The sequence below is a fragment of the Mastacembelus armatus genome, chromosome 17, assembly GCF_900324485.2.
Source record: "Mastacembelus armatus chromosome 17, fMasArm1.2, whole genome shotgun sequence".
NCBI lineage: Eukaryota > Metazoa > Chordata > Actinopteri > Synbranchiformes > Mastacembelidae > Mastacembelus > Mastacembelus armatus.
Genome location: NC_046649.1, coordinates 12,786,269 through 12,801,139, shown reverse-complemented (window position 1 = coordinate 12,801,139; position 14,871 = coordinate 12,786,269). Strand labels below are relative to the sequence as shown.

The 14,871-nt window shown below is 40.6% G+C and overlaps 1 protein-coding gene across 2 annotated transcripts in view; it reads left to right on the top strand.

The window, feature by feature from the left end:
• ephb1 (EPH receptor B1) overlaps positions 1–14,871 on the top strand; it is a 139,918-nt gene that overhangs the window by 72,220 nt on the left and 52,827 nt on the right. For both annotated transcript variants that reach the window (XM_026314575.1, XM_026314574.1), the window contains exon 4: positions 9,419–9,574. In XM_026314575.1, coding sequence (XP_026170360.1) covers positions 9,419–9,574 — 156 coding nt within the window. The remainder of the gene's footprint in view (positions 1–9,418; positions 9,575–14,871) is intronic.

Here is a 14,871-nt window from a genome sequence, read left to right as displayed (position 1 = left end):
TTTTTTTTGTTCATCTTCCACAGACTTTCCTTTTTCTTCCATTGTATTCCACAGTCTTGTAGACACCCATAGCACAGTAATTGGAGCCTAAGGTATTCCTAACTGTTTATAGGAGCCTTGTTGTTGCTTGTGTTGGTTGGTGCACACAGGCATGCAGACATACACAGTCACACAAGTATGAACTGCACTACAAAGACTCTTTGAACAGAGAACAAGATATATATTTCCACTAATTCCCACAATGCCCCTGACTCTCTTCTCTAAGTACCCATGGCAAGTAGACTTCCTGCTGTGCTGAGTTTGGCATCTATTCCTCTGATGGAAATGCAGCATTATAGGAGGTATGACAAACAGCCTGCGAAGGGAGGGAACTGTTACTGTGCAGCTGGAGTAGAAAGTAGTATAAATCTGTAAAATGTTGTGTAGGTTGACCTTAAGCCTCAAAACAAATATACAAATGTGGGTCTAACACTTGAATGCGTGGAGAAAAGGAGCAAGACAGCAGATGATTTTACTATTGCTATCATCGCTAGCTGGCTCTCTTGAGGTTTGTGTGGAATCTGTTACCCTCGCTCATCTTCACTGGGAGGCCCCTGCAATAAGAGCAATCTCAACCTTTTATTTTCCACGCAGTGTCTTTTCATGGGCTTGTAATCCATTATTTAAACAAGGAAATCTAACCTTAAAGTGCTTGTGGAAGCCGAGTACTATGGGAAACCAATCAATTGGGGGGTTGGTGCAATAACATGGCCTCAGCATTGAGTCTGATGTAATTGCCCATTAGAGATGAAGGAACAGGAACCAAAAGAATATGAGACCATGCAGTTTAATGCTGAAAAAATTCCCTCGTTTTCAGCAACATGAGAAGGAACGGTATTATATAGGAAAGGCATGGCACCGTGGTGCTTAAAAGTGCAGTGGAAAATAAAAAAAATAATAATTAAAAGAAATTGCTTCCCATTTGAGCTAGGCTATATAATTTGATATTGTGTTACAGTAGTGCCGAAGTGTATTTTTTAGGGGAAACACAGAGTAGAAACAACATAGTGACTGCTGATGTATGTGACCGATACATTTATGCATCATTAGTCTGAGAACATAAATATTATATGTAAACATTTACTTAACCGGTTCGGCAGTTAATGACAATATAATCAGTCTCCCCTGAATTTTGTATGGACAACACATAAATTCTACACATAAATTCTACCTACTCCTGTGTCTTATTTTTTTTTTTTTTCCTTTACATAACAAAACATGCAGTTACTGGGTCAGTCATCAAACTGGGTTAATAGTTTATGTACAGATGCTTTGAATGTGTTTATGCACAGTAAAGGTCAAATGCTGTGAAAGACGACAAATGCTGTTTTTAGGTGACACTAATTTGTGAGTCATTTATTATGACCATAAAATATAAACCTAATTACAACTGTGTGCTTTTGTGTTGAGTGTTGTGTCTGTGTGTGTGAGCCCCCCTGTATGGGATGGCACTTTCTGTAATCTATATGTTTTAATTAGTGACAAGTAACATGATATGTGTGTGTGTGTGTGTGTGTCTGTCTGTCTGTCTGTGAGTGTGTGTGTGTGCAGCCTTCTGTCAGTTGGGCAGAGAGAGACCATGTAGAGTTGTTTTGCTCTGTAACGATGATGCCAGCATGCCATCCTCATTACCAGCTCCCCAGCTCCCACACAAGCCATTTGGGTATCCCCCCTGCCGCCCCGCCCCCTACTTCCCCCTTTTTCTCCCTCTGTCTCCCCCTTGGCTATGTAAGCAATGTGCTAAATATTTTATCACCTCCCTGTTAAATCAAGCAGAGACACTCCAAATAGCACCTCACTACATCCACCAACTCAAAGCTTGTCGTGTGTGTGTGTGTGTGTGTGCGTGTGTGTGTGTGTGTGTCCAAGAAAGACTGATCTGATGATTTTACTGAACCATCTCATGGTTATTGTCATGGTTTCTTGCTGAATGATTGATCAAATCAAATTGATTAGGTTTGCTTCACATCCATCTTTGTGTTTTTTATTAAATGATCTGATATAATCCTTGATCATTTAATGTTTCTTGTGTTCCCATGTACTCTATAAAGTGATTAAAACTCCTTGCTAAGCCAATTATTCATGTCTAAAGTCCTGGAAGTAAATGATATGGCATAAATTGCTTCAGAGTAAACAGATCTAAATGACATACTATGAAGAGCTATTCAGAACCTTGGGCTGCCTGTTCTTCATTTTGCTATTAACACGTATGGGGAATATTTTTTCGTGGAGCTGATAAATACCTGCCCAGAGTCTATAAAGCAGGCAGTTTTATTTTATGACTCTCTCTACTACATTTTGTCTTCTTTTGTAATTGGTTAACTATGCTCAAAGCTTATTGCTTCATTCTTTTTTTTTTTTTTTTTTTTTTTCTTAACCTCAGTGGGCCATTCCCATGCAAAGCACATAGCTGCTCACTGGCATGGACTGGAGACCCGGTTTGTGACGGAGGACAGTAAAACCATGAGATGAACATGGTTTCAATTACTGATTGTTTCTAAGATGTGAATTGGATACAGATGAACTAAGATAATGAGCAACTTAATGTCTGATACAATTATCTACGAATCATCTGGTAATTTTGAATCCTATTTTTATTCTATTTATCTATGCAGCCATAGATCCAACACACTACCCATGATTATGCATGCCTTTAAGTGGGTATTTATGTTATTTCTCACACACACAGCAGTCCTATGGAGCTACATAGCTATATGAATCTTTTCATATTTTCTCCCACCGTTAGGCTCTAGTGGGCTTTTGACATGCTGGCACATTAATATTACAAATATTCAAATAACTTTATTTAACATTCTGCAGGCTGACAGTGGCAGCGGGAGATTCACAGCCCATTGAGCAAGTGCGCTTCCCTGGACTAAGTGCCGAGAGAAAAGCTCGCTGGTCCTTGTTTATTCCTCCTTACATTCTGTTTTTCTGTGAGATTAGAAGGCGATGACAGGGGAAGTGGAGACTTACACTGACCAGACTTGCCAAGTGATATCACCACTGCGAAATCTGGATTACTTCAAGTAAAAAAGGAAATGACCACACTCATACATCAGAGTCCAAGATCTTGGACAGAAATATTTTTAGTTCCTGTAAAGCTGTGTTGACAGGTTATAAGAAATATGCAAAATTGTTCTTGAATCAGTTTCTGTTAGTGAATAAATCATAACCCTGAAAAGCAGTTTACCCCGACTTTTACTGTCCTCAGGGCATTTTGTGATGATTCTGACAAGCCTGCCTTTTGAGTCATGCCTCTGTCTCAAATAATTGTATTGTGTTTTTCAGTGACCTTGTGGAGAAATGGAACACCTGGGTTGGAAAAGCAGCTCATTATGTGAATTGTGGCTGGAAAATGAACAGTGACAGAAGAGCGAGACTGAATACCAATGGACTGCAGCACTGATTGCCTTTTTGTTTTAAGAGTTGGCTGTCCTGTCATGTTTGCGTCCCCTGTGTCAAGCAAACATGCTCATTTCACCACTCGATTGATATTCTCAGATTTATCATATAAACAAGTTTGTACAGGCATGCACTGGCTGTGTATGCAGCTCCTGTGCTTTCGGTGGAAGGGGGATGTCTTTCTGAGTGACTGAGCAGCAAAACAATGCAGTAGGGGTCAAATGGGGTCTTGACCTGATCAAAAGCCTGTCTGCGTGAGTGTTTGTGAGTGAATGGCTGCATCAAAGCCTTTAAAGACTGTGATCCATCGCATTTGATGGATGAAGACTGGGGTTAAGGGTGTATTGGTGGACTAAGAATTGTACTTAAGGGTCAGTGGCACTAACTCACTAGTTGTGGGTCATGCATACTCTCTGCACAATCTCTTAAGACCTGAGGCAGTCAGAGTTGATGGTATTTCAAAGCTAAGACTAGTAAAAAATGTGTATTTGAAATAATTAATTTAAACTTTGCACATTTTGGGGGGGAAAATGCTGCATGGATTTGGTCTGACAAATAGCAAGTGTGTAAAATAATATGTCTTAAAGTGGATCTTAACTTGGATGTGCTTTACTTTCGCGCTAACCAGTGTTAGGAGTGCCCTGACATTTTTTAAATGGTAAATATCTAGTTTTATGGAATGGAACTCAGTCCTTTAAATCTCAGATTTATCACATTAGCTTGAGTACCTTTCCACATTAACTGCTGCATATGTTTGATTGCACTTCCCACAATTTGCTTCCAAGTCATTTCTGATGGTTTAAAGCCTCATACATACTAATGTTGAAGAAAAAGTTTAAATTTAGTGTACTGTAACTTTGAAGAAAAGCCCTTGCCAAACCCATCTTGGTCATAATCCTTTGCACTTGCTTCCAGCAACTCCTCACAGTACAGTCCATTTTCATTTTATCTCGTGCACACCTGCTGTCGCTCGCATGACAAGCAAATGTAATTCTTATTCAACCCTTCCTCCATAAATCCCATGTCTCCAAATACCTTGGATTCTTATGGGCCATACACATTTTGCAACTGCACATTGTAAACACATGCACCGTCTGTGCTTCCACATATGATGTACTGCCTGCAGTGTGTACCGCATCATATACTTAGTCTAAGCACTGCACTCTCAACTCCCAGGTCTGCTTGATTCAGCTTACAGATACTAGGCCATATTGCCAATTTTCTCATGTAGCACTTGTCCTTGTCACTCAATACATCAATTCTGTCAGATCAGTTCAGATCAAAGCTGTCTCCAAGTTAACTTGGAATTTGGAAATTTGTGGAAATTTTTAGTTCATAAATATGACAGTTCTGCAACCGGAGGAAAATAATTTCCAGAGGAAGTTAGCTAATGCTGGCTACCACTGAAACATATAACAAATCACTTAGTGTTTCACATCTAGTTCCCCAATTTATGATTATGATTTTGGGTGAGCATGACCTTTCAACACATCTCTATACCTACAGACAATGCTTAATTTAATCTTATGTAATGAAATGTGCATTAACAAACACAGGCATTTGTGATGATCGCCTCAGTCTAATCATTCTGTCTTATTTTTTCACTGGCAATGGCAGTTGTACGCGATAAAACATCAAGTTAAAGCCGTTGCCATTGAACTCTGACACCTAACCACCCAGCAATATGACATTTTCAGTAGGTGATGCAGCCTGTGGTGATTCATGTTTAACTTCAATTTTCTTTGTTTTGCCTCCAGCTAACACTAACGTAACCATGCTATAGGCACTAAAAAGGGTTTGTACCAACTTGAGCTACATGCTTGTTTATGAGCAACATTAACAGTGAGGCTCTTGTCATTATCAGCAATTTAAAGAGGAGGAGTATCTGCTGGGAAAAGGACTGACAGTGAAAAGATCATCATTTCATCTGTCCTGGTCAGGCTTGCTGTGACAGGGGGTTATCACAGTTAGACTGTGATTAGTAGCAAGCAGTGATCCATGGCTGCCATACCCACATCAGTTTACTGCAGAGTGAACTAGGGACAGAAGGAGAGAAAGAGAGAAATACAGCCAACCTTAACAACGATTCAAACCTGTCACTCAAGGCAAGAAAACTGCAAGAGGAGGAAAGGTGGAAGAAAAAAGAGAGAAGGATATTATCGGATAGACAAAAAAGATGTGAGGGCAGAGAAGAAGTGAGAAGGAGAAGAGGAAAGAACAATGTAGAAAGAAATCTGTTGAGACCACTTGAAAGGGAGGAATGTTTTGTTTCTGCATGCAGCCAGTTCAGTTGTGGGTTATTTTCCCACTGGGGAGACTAATTGCTTGTTGATCTAATGTTAATGTTCTATCCCCTCCTGTCCCTGAAAACCAACACATTTGATGACTGATGAGTCTGTGCTTTTTTTTTTTTGTCGTTCTGTGGCACAGGAACTCCTGGCCTCCTCCAATCTAAATATTCACAAATCAGGAGAAAAGACTTTGGGCTCAATTCCAAATTCAGTGAAGCGAAAGTCTACTCAAACCACTGCTGCCTGCCCTTAGAACGAGACCTCGGAGGGTTTCCTAACATTGTTCACTTCACTTTCTCATTCTCACTCTCTCATTGCCCGTATCCAATTCTTCCTCCCTCTCACACTGTGAGGGAGATCAGTGGGCAGCTAATTAATGAATTTAATGCTAGGATCCATGCACATATTATGTGTCAATTAGAGAAAGAGCCTCAGCTCCAAGGTAGGAATTATAATCTGTGTGGACATTCATCCTGTGCTGGGTGGTAAATGTTTGCACATATTTGTGTGTATGCAGCTGCCTGTTTGTCTTTGGCTGACTGTCACTTATGCTACCTCCTGTATTGCTGATAGCTGCAACTTCAGTTGTCCGAGGCAAGCCATAATTATCTCAAGTTCTGTAGGACATATGCTAGTGAAGTGGTGTAAATATCTGTCTGTGCCATCTCTTTTAATGGGGTCAGCAGTGGTTACATGTGTCCCTTTGTAAGTCAGTTCAGTACATGTGTTCAAGAGGTGAGGATAACATTTATGATAATCTGGGTTATAAGTGTGTGTGTGTGTGTGTGTGTGTGTGTGTGTGTGTGTGTGTGTGTGTGTGTAAAAGAGTATTTGTATATGCATTCTTTGGCTCGTACATGTGCCTCGAGGCAGTTTTGCAGCACAGCTATCTCATTCAGCTGATTCAGCACAGCCTCCCCTTCTTTTCAGTTTTGCCCATTTATGAGTGTCCATGCTACTGTCTGTCTGTAAACACACAACCTGAGGGCAGAACCCAGTGCACATATTCTGCTCACATCCCATCAAGTACACACTAAACAACTTATTGTGATCCCATTTCATAAGAGTCAGGGCAATAGATTTGAAGCCTGCTGTTGTGTTCACATAGGAGAGAGAGAGAGAGAGAGAGAGAGAGAGAGAGAGAGAGATGACCATGTGACATGCAGGTGCTTCTGTCCTCAACCTGATGTATGAATTTTATATAGCAAATATGATGACACGTAAGTTCTCTTCACCTCTCCTGCTGAAAATGAATTTTTGATCTGTGTTTTATCGTCTTGTAATCTCTGATATCTGTGGAAGTTATTGCTTCATAAAATGCATCTGCAGCTGGTTTGTGCACCCCCACATGGTCAGAGAGGATTTTAAAGAGTCTCAATGTTCTTGTATTAGAAGGAACTTTATCTATCCACATATTAAATCTGTGCATTACAAGTCAAGAGAGGTCACACACTTCCATTCCCACTAGTGCTAAAAAAAAAAAAAAAAAAACACTCCCCTATAGAAATGCTATTACTTTCACAATACTCTCTTACAAACCCTGTAGAAATTTATATTCTTCTATACATACATCTGTAGTTTCAAGACTGCTGTGGAGCATCCACAGAATAGCACAGAAATACGTTTTGCTGTCCTTGTGCATTGCAGCTGTGATCTATGTCAAAGCTCCTAGGGTTGTTTCATTAGCTGTTTGTGGTTGTTGTGGTCTGGTCATGTGTGAGTGTTTTTATGTGATGGTCTGGCTGTGTGTGTGACTAGACATGAGGTCAGTCAGTTAGCCTCTGGTGTGTCTGTCAGCCACACCAAAGGAGAAGGAAGGGAGAGCAGCCACTGTGGCGAGCAGCAGCTTGAATGTGTATGTTTGGGTGTGAGTGCGTGTGTGCATGATGTCTCCTCTTTTCTCCTCTACCTGCTTTCTCTCTGGATTTTTCTTTATCTCTCTATCCATCAATAACAGCCCAACAGAGGGGCCGCCTGAATGGTATGAATGACGGAGTCATAAAAATGGGAACCTGCCCTTTTTACAGCATAGTAAAAAAAAGTCTTCAGCTTCCACACCCAACCTGTCAGTGCATTTTTTAATGAAGCATAACATTTTTTAATTAAATCTTAAAAGCCTGTTGATACAAGGTCTAAAGGTTTTTCTCGCATTGCCAGTGTACTATGATGTGCAATGATTCAAAGCTGATTTAACTGATCTGCTATTGTCTTAATATCTGAACCACTTAACCGATGGCTCATAATTTTAGTTTTGTTGATAAAGCCTGCCATTGTACACAGACCTTGCATGAAACCGCACAGCAATTTTCCTTTTTTATGTACTATCCAGATGCTACCGCCACCATTTAGTTTAAGACACCTTATGACTATGTATGTATGTATGTATGAGTGTCTCCCACACCCTATTTTTCAGCAACAGTACACAAGCCTTTACTTTTACTCAGGCAAACAGATGCAGCTTCAAAAACTGTAAGATGCTTGTCACATTAAATTTACAAGCCTTCCCTCTCTGGAGGGCGGCAACACCACAGACCTGCTAAAATATTAGGCATTTATCATGGTTACTATAGTCAGTAAATCCTTCTACACAGTGCAGCTTTGTATTCTTTTGGTTAAATGGATTAGGTTATTGCCTAGAGTTAGGTGCAGCAATATCAACCACAATAATCTTTTGTCCAGCACAATAGCCTTTTAGAATTCAGGGCTCTGACACATCACGCCGACCGCCATAAATTGCTGGTGGTGACAGAGTTGTGTTGCTTTGCGTCGCCTCATTGTTGCTGCATGTGTTCTGTTAAACCTGAACACAATGCAAATGCTACAACTCCTGTATCAGACAGACATGGATGTTCTGTGTGAAGTGACAGTCAGCTGTATTCCAAATCTAAAAAATATGGGGAAAAAATAGAAAGGAAAAGAAAACGAGCTAGCCAATTAGTTTCATACCATTAGCAGTCTAAACAAACAAACAAACAAAAAAATCATGCTATATGATCAGAGTTCAAATTGCTAAATGTTGATTATATGATTATATGTTTGATAAAATATTGTACTGTAATTGAAGGTGAAAAGTAAGATGGAACTGAGAAAAATCACTGGTTTCCCCGCCAGATAGACTGCTATCGATTTAATGTGCTGAAATGGCTAAATGTGTTAAGGTTAAACAGGAGCCAATGGTTACTAGTGCAAAAACTAACAGCAACTTTCCACTTTCCACTTGATGCATCAGGGAGTTTAGAGTAAGTGAGTTTACCAATTGTGCAAAGACAATTTCCATAAATGCAGACTGAACATTCAAGGAACTGTTTGATATATTGGAAATGATTGTGTTTGTTGCCAATTGTCAGATATGAAAATCAAAACAACACCCACACATGAAGATACCTCCAGCAACTGGTTAGTTTAATTTTGTATAAAGACTGGAAACAGGGATAAACAGCTAGTGCGGCACAGTGCAAGGGAAATAAAAAGTACCTACCAGCATCTTTAAACCTCCAAATCTTAAATTAACTTAAGTAACTAAAACAAACAAAAACAACAAGTCAGTTCTAACTTGGACTCTTTTCTGTGTATGCATTAATCTCTGTTTACCATTCTAGATGTTTTAGACACAGATCTCTGGGTCATACATGTGATTTTATTATATGTGTTCATTCCCTGATGGTGTTTTTCTGTTTTTACAGCATGCCCTCCGGGCACCTTCAAGTCAACTCAGGGTCCAGGTCTTTGTCTGCAGTGTCCTCCTAACAGCCGTTCCACAGCTGAGGCTGCCACCATCTGTGCATGCCGCAACGGCTACTACCGTGGGGATGCTGATCAGCCGGATGAACCCTGCACTAGTGAGTATATTGTGCATTACATACACTTTCCCACTGTCACAACCTTAAAATCTAATGGTCTAAGTATCTCTAATAGGCGTATGTATATATGCATTATCAATTTCAGCTTAAATGTGTATGTGACATCATTATTGTACAGACTGATCATGCATATAGGACACAATATTTTTGTGATTACACTATAAACACTGAGTTAAAAGAAAAAAAATGTTTCACTGTCAAACCAGTGTAGTAGCATTTAAATGGGAGATTTGAAACTAGAGCCCTAGTCGTGTTTTTAGTTTTGCCTTAATAACCATATTGCCATCATTGACAACTCCATCACTGTGACAATGATCTTCCTCTCTGTTACCCCTTAGTTATCTCCTTTTCTCTCTCTCTTTTGCTGTTTTCTTTCTTTCTGTCTGCTATCATCCCCTGAAGTCCTAATTACTCAGGCAGATGCTGCGAAGCTTCAACACTGTCCTGCCGTTATCCACTGGAGATCCAATAAGGTCTCTCACAGCGCCATCGTTATTTTAATATGATGTAAAAGCAATATGCTAAACCTTCCTACTGTCCCTGCTGACACACAGTTACGCAGAAGGAGACCAATCTTAGACCCCAAAAGTTTGTTTCACTCCTGTCCTTTGCTGCCACCAGGGAGTGTCTTAATGGTTCATTCGCCTCACAACACTAGACCTGGAAGCATTATTGGGGTGGCTATGTATTCATTTAGTCCTGATTTATTCACAGAGAACTGGCTAATTGGCCTCAGGAATGGGCTCAGGATCACACTTCTTTCCTAATCGGTTAGCAGCTGCTTAGTGTAGCCTTCACACTAAACGTGTATTGAATGTACCTTATTTGCAATGTATCCCTTTTATAACTCTGAATAAGTGCCTTAAAGCTGCAGAGGAAACCCAGTGCAGCATGGCTGGCTGTCTGTTTGAACACTTCCCAAGCATAGCCATCCACACCTTTATGGCTTCGGATGTTCTCAGCGGATGACACCTGACTTTCACCTTGAGTTTTCTTCAGCATCCCATGGCATACTATATAGCTCTCTGGTGAATTGGTGAATGCTCCATCAAGTATAGCATTTGTCTCTCTACCTTGAGGCTTTAAATTTTCCACTAAAGCAGTCTCCACAACAACTCCCCAGTGGAGCTTCTTGCACAGATCCCTCCGGTCTGCATTTAGTCTCCAATGAAGCCTGTGTTTCATTTTTTTCTGTTTTCAATTATGTCACTTCTCTTCTAGACTTATCTTCTCTGTTCTTTTCATTATTGTCATCTGCTTTATGCTTTTTTTCCTGCCCGACAGACAACTTCAATCCCGTATCTTAACTTTAATCTAGACTATTTTTGGTAACAATAAAACATTGTAGGTATTACATTCAAACTATTCAAATTTAAAAAAGGAAAAAAAGCTTCTATTACATTTATGCTAAGAATCATACAATTACAATTGCAACACTATGAAATAAAATATACATTACAAGAAACTGCATCCCAATTTTCCATTTATGCATTCAAAATATCTTAATGAGAACAACCTACCCCTTTTACATCTTAAACCAACAAAATTCCTTTGCAACAGTGCATAGTAGAACCATAGCAGCTGAGCTTGATACTCAGGATGCCCTAGATCTCAACAGGGTGGGCCAGCGAGATCATCCTACTAAGAATCTCTTTAATACCATGAGTCCTGATAAGAGCACCATTAGAGTAGTTTCAATCAGACCCACAGAAGCAGGAGCTTTAGCACTTCATGCTGGCGTCAGAGGCACGGGGTCCCTGTGTGCACCAGATCAGGCTGATTAGCTTGCTGATGGATTGTCCGGCTTCTGGCTCTGTCAGTGGGGGGGCTTCATGCCAAGGATACACTTCAAACTACCCTTCCCCCTCCCGTCACCCTTTTCCAATCTTCTGCCTTGCGCTGACTCTAGCTCATACCTGAGTTTGTCAAGTCTTCTGTCTCACAGCATGAAACCCACTCCTCGCAGCTTGGCTTCCCAGCACAGTGTGCTTTGGGACTGTGATCGTCCTCCTGGTCTTTTACTCCACACCCCAGTCTGACATATATCCACCTTACTTTGGGTGTTAATCTGTGAAAAGGAATTAATATGTACAGTGTGAGTGCCGGTGCAGTGCCAGGACGTCAGCCAGCTCCAGCATGCTTGGCCAGTAGATTGTTCTCAATGTATGAGTCAGAGTAGAAGAATGACAATCTGAGTGGTGACAGAGGGGAGTCAGATGGTGAAACTAGTGATGATTGGTCCATAGAGGAGAAGGGATGCAGTGATGGAGTATCCTAGTGTGAGGAAAAGCGGAGAAGGGAAGGACTGGATAGGAAAGAAGGACTAATGACAACGATATAGAAAAAAATCCCACCAACGCACTGTGGCAAACAAAAATTTGAATCTTTACATTTGAATGTTTAGTCTGAACACAGAAGGAAAGGGGGATTGTAGAAAAGAGCTGTCTAGGGATGTTGTACACACAGCCCACAGTAAGAGAGTACTGAAAGAGTCCCAGTGTGGCACAATGCAGTTTTATAGGAAACATGCTGTATATGCATGTTTACATTTTGGAAACCACCACTGTTGGCCACTAATGAATTATTTTCATGAGGTAGGTTTTTGGAATGCAATTGAATCAACAAACCTATATGGAAGGAGATGAAAAACAGGCTGTTCTGATGGGGTTTGACATTATGGATCAGTGCCACATTGGCACTGAAACTTGTGACTCTCACTGAGGGCTCATATCTGTGGTCTGTTCCCTGAAAACCTCAAAATCTCATCAAACACTGTCTACACCTCATAACACGAATAAAACCCATCAAAATTCCTGACTGAAAGAATGGGGTTTTCTGCTTTTCCATTCCCCTCATCATCCCATTATTTTTTTCTTCTTTGTTCATCTGTTCACTGCCTCTCCCTCTCCTTGTCCTGTTTTCAACAAGAAAGAGGAGTGAACTGTCAAAGTGCATAAATATTCTGTTCTTTTCTTTAGGTTTTTTTTTCTTTATCCCCACTTCAACTCTGTTGTCAGTTTTGAAATCAGTTGAGGGTGCTTCCCAGAGCTCAGCCATCAGATGGCCACTTCCCCATCTCAGTAATATGGCAGTAAATGGAGCTAAGTCAATGTAATTGTCTGGCCTGCTCTAATCTTTGTATTGGCTGAAAAGATGTAATGCCCCAGACTACTGTGTACATGTATGGTCACATGTTAAAAAATGCCACCGCCCTCCACCTTATCTTGGGTTTTTATGGATGCAGAGTCAGGATAATTTATTTGAGTGACTGTAGAAAGTGATGTGGGTGTAGATTATTCCAATGTCATTTCAAGAAAAGCTTCTGCATATTCACATTGTGTTTCCTCAGACAAGGTATTGTGGATTGCACCCACATCTCCCAAGCTACACTGCATACACACTAATGCATACAGCCTATCTGTGTCTGCTCACTGTCTCAGTCAGACATTATTATTCCTTATAGCATGCTTTATTTCATGTCTCACCAACCCACCCAATCCTTCTTTCTTTTTCAAAGCTTCACTGGCTCTGATCTGTATCTCCACACTAGGATCCTCTGTTGGTCCCTTTAGGTTTTACTGGCCACAGACCATTCAAAGGAGGGATGAGTAAACAATGTGCAGAAGTGTGTATTTAGGGCACTGGGGCACTCTTCATATTAGCAGCAGGAGATTTAACTTTAAATCTCTTCTGTGCTTATTGACCAGCAATACTGATTTCTTACTTTACTGTCCGTTCCATTTGCTGTTCTAATCTTGTCATGCACCACTGAGATTGCCACAGCTGTTTAAAAGGTATGGGACAAATAATTTGACTGCCTGAGAATATATGATTCATCAGTACATTAGTCCCGTTTTGTACGTAATGCAATTGCCCATACTGAAGAAAAACAACACATGTTGGTTCTTAGCGGTGGCTATGATTGTGCCATTAAAATAAAGCCTCTACTGTGTTGTGATACATATAAGAAAACACCTGGAGATTTTACTTTGCTCCTGAAACCTAAGTGAAAGCAACACATATGTGAGCACAGCAAAATCTGATTGCACTTAGTAAAAGAACACCAGCCAAGAGCTCATACACTAAGTAACACAAATTAAATCCTAGGGCAAATTAAGAAAGCCAAAGGTTGCAGTAATAATCTGCAGATGACTGGTTAAATGCTATTCAGATATGATTTCTTGTACTACGCCTACATTTTTGGATCTTTGTTATTAAAATGTTTTCTTGTTCACATTTAGGCAATTTTTCTTTTCCCACCGCTGTTCTTTGACCACACGCAGTGCAGACACAGATACATAGACGTATGCTTGTGTCACATGCGTTTTCCACATGAGCAGATGTGTGTTGCTTTTCACGGCACTGCAAGTGCAGGGGCTGAGTGCATGTAGGTGACGGAGGATCGCTAAGGGAAAAAGCTAAAGTGCTGCCAGTTCCCTCATATGGCCTTTTCTACCAACACACACCTTTTCTTACTGTATTTTTCCTCCACATACATCTGGTAGCATCTAAGGACCATGTGACATTTGACAATGTATCTGGAGCACTAGCTGTCCTCTCAGGCAGACCATAATAATCACACTGTGGATGTCATGCATAGTCGCTGACCTCTCTGTTGTTGAGGCCCTGAGGTCGCAGCACCAATGGTGCCGTTCCCTCACCCTTGTGTGTTTTGCCGCTTTGTCCCAACTCCCCACGGGCTGTCTCTCATTGCTTTGCAGCCGCGGTGATTAATTGTGTCTGTGTTGACTGAAGAACCTATGTGTTGTATGCTCCACAGAAACAGGAAGCTCAAGTGCTGTTTGTTATTATGCTTAATCTATATGTATTTCTCTTTATTATCACAGTTTAATGGATAAACAAAGAGGGAAAGAAAAAGGGAAGCGCATGTTGGAGATCTCGGACACATTCCTCAAAGGGTCTCTAGAATTGAGTGAATTTTAGTTTTACAGTATTCATGGATCTAAAAATGAGTCAGTTCTGCTTCTCTTTTAATGATAAAGGTTAGGCTTTATAGAGGATAAATTGGTACCAGATCAGCTCTGCAGGGCAGCCTCACTCAACCTAAGCAGCACTGACTAAAGACTTTGGTGAGCTTCTGCTTTATCAGTAGTGTCTGGTATCTGAGAAAAAAAGGGCTGCTTCTGAGCCGCCGGAGGGACACAGGCTCAGTTAAGCAAAATTCCAGACTGCCATTTGAACCGATTTTAACTCTTAAAGAATTGTGCCCCAGTTGCAGGAGACTGAACAAGCTACTTTTTTGTGCCCTAATATTA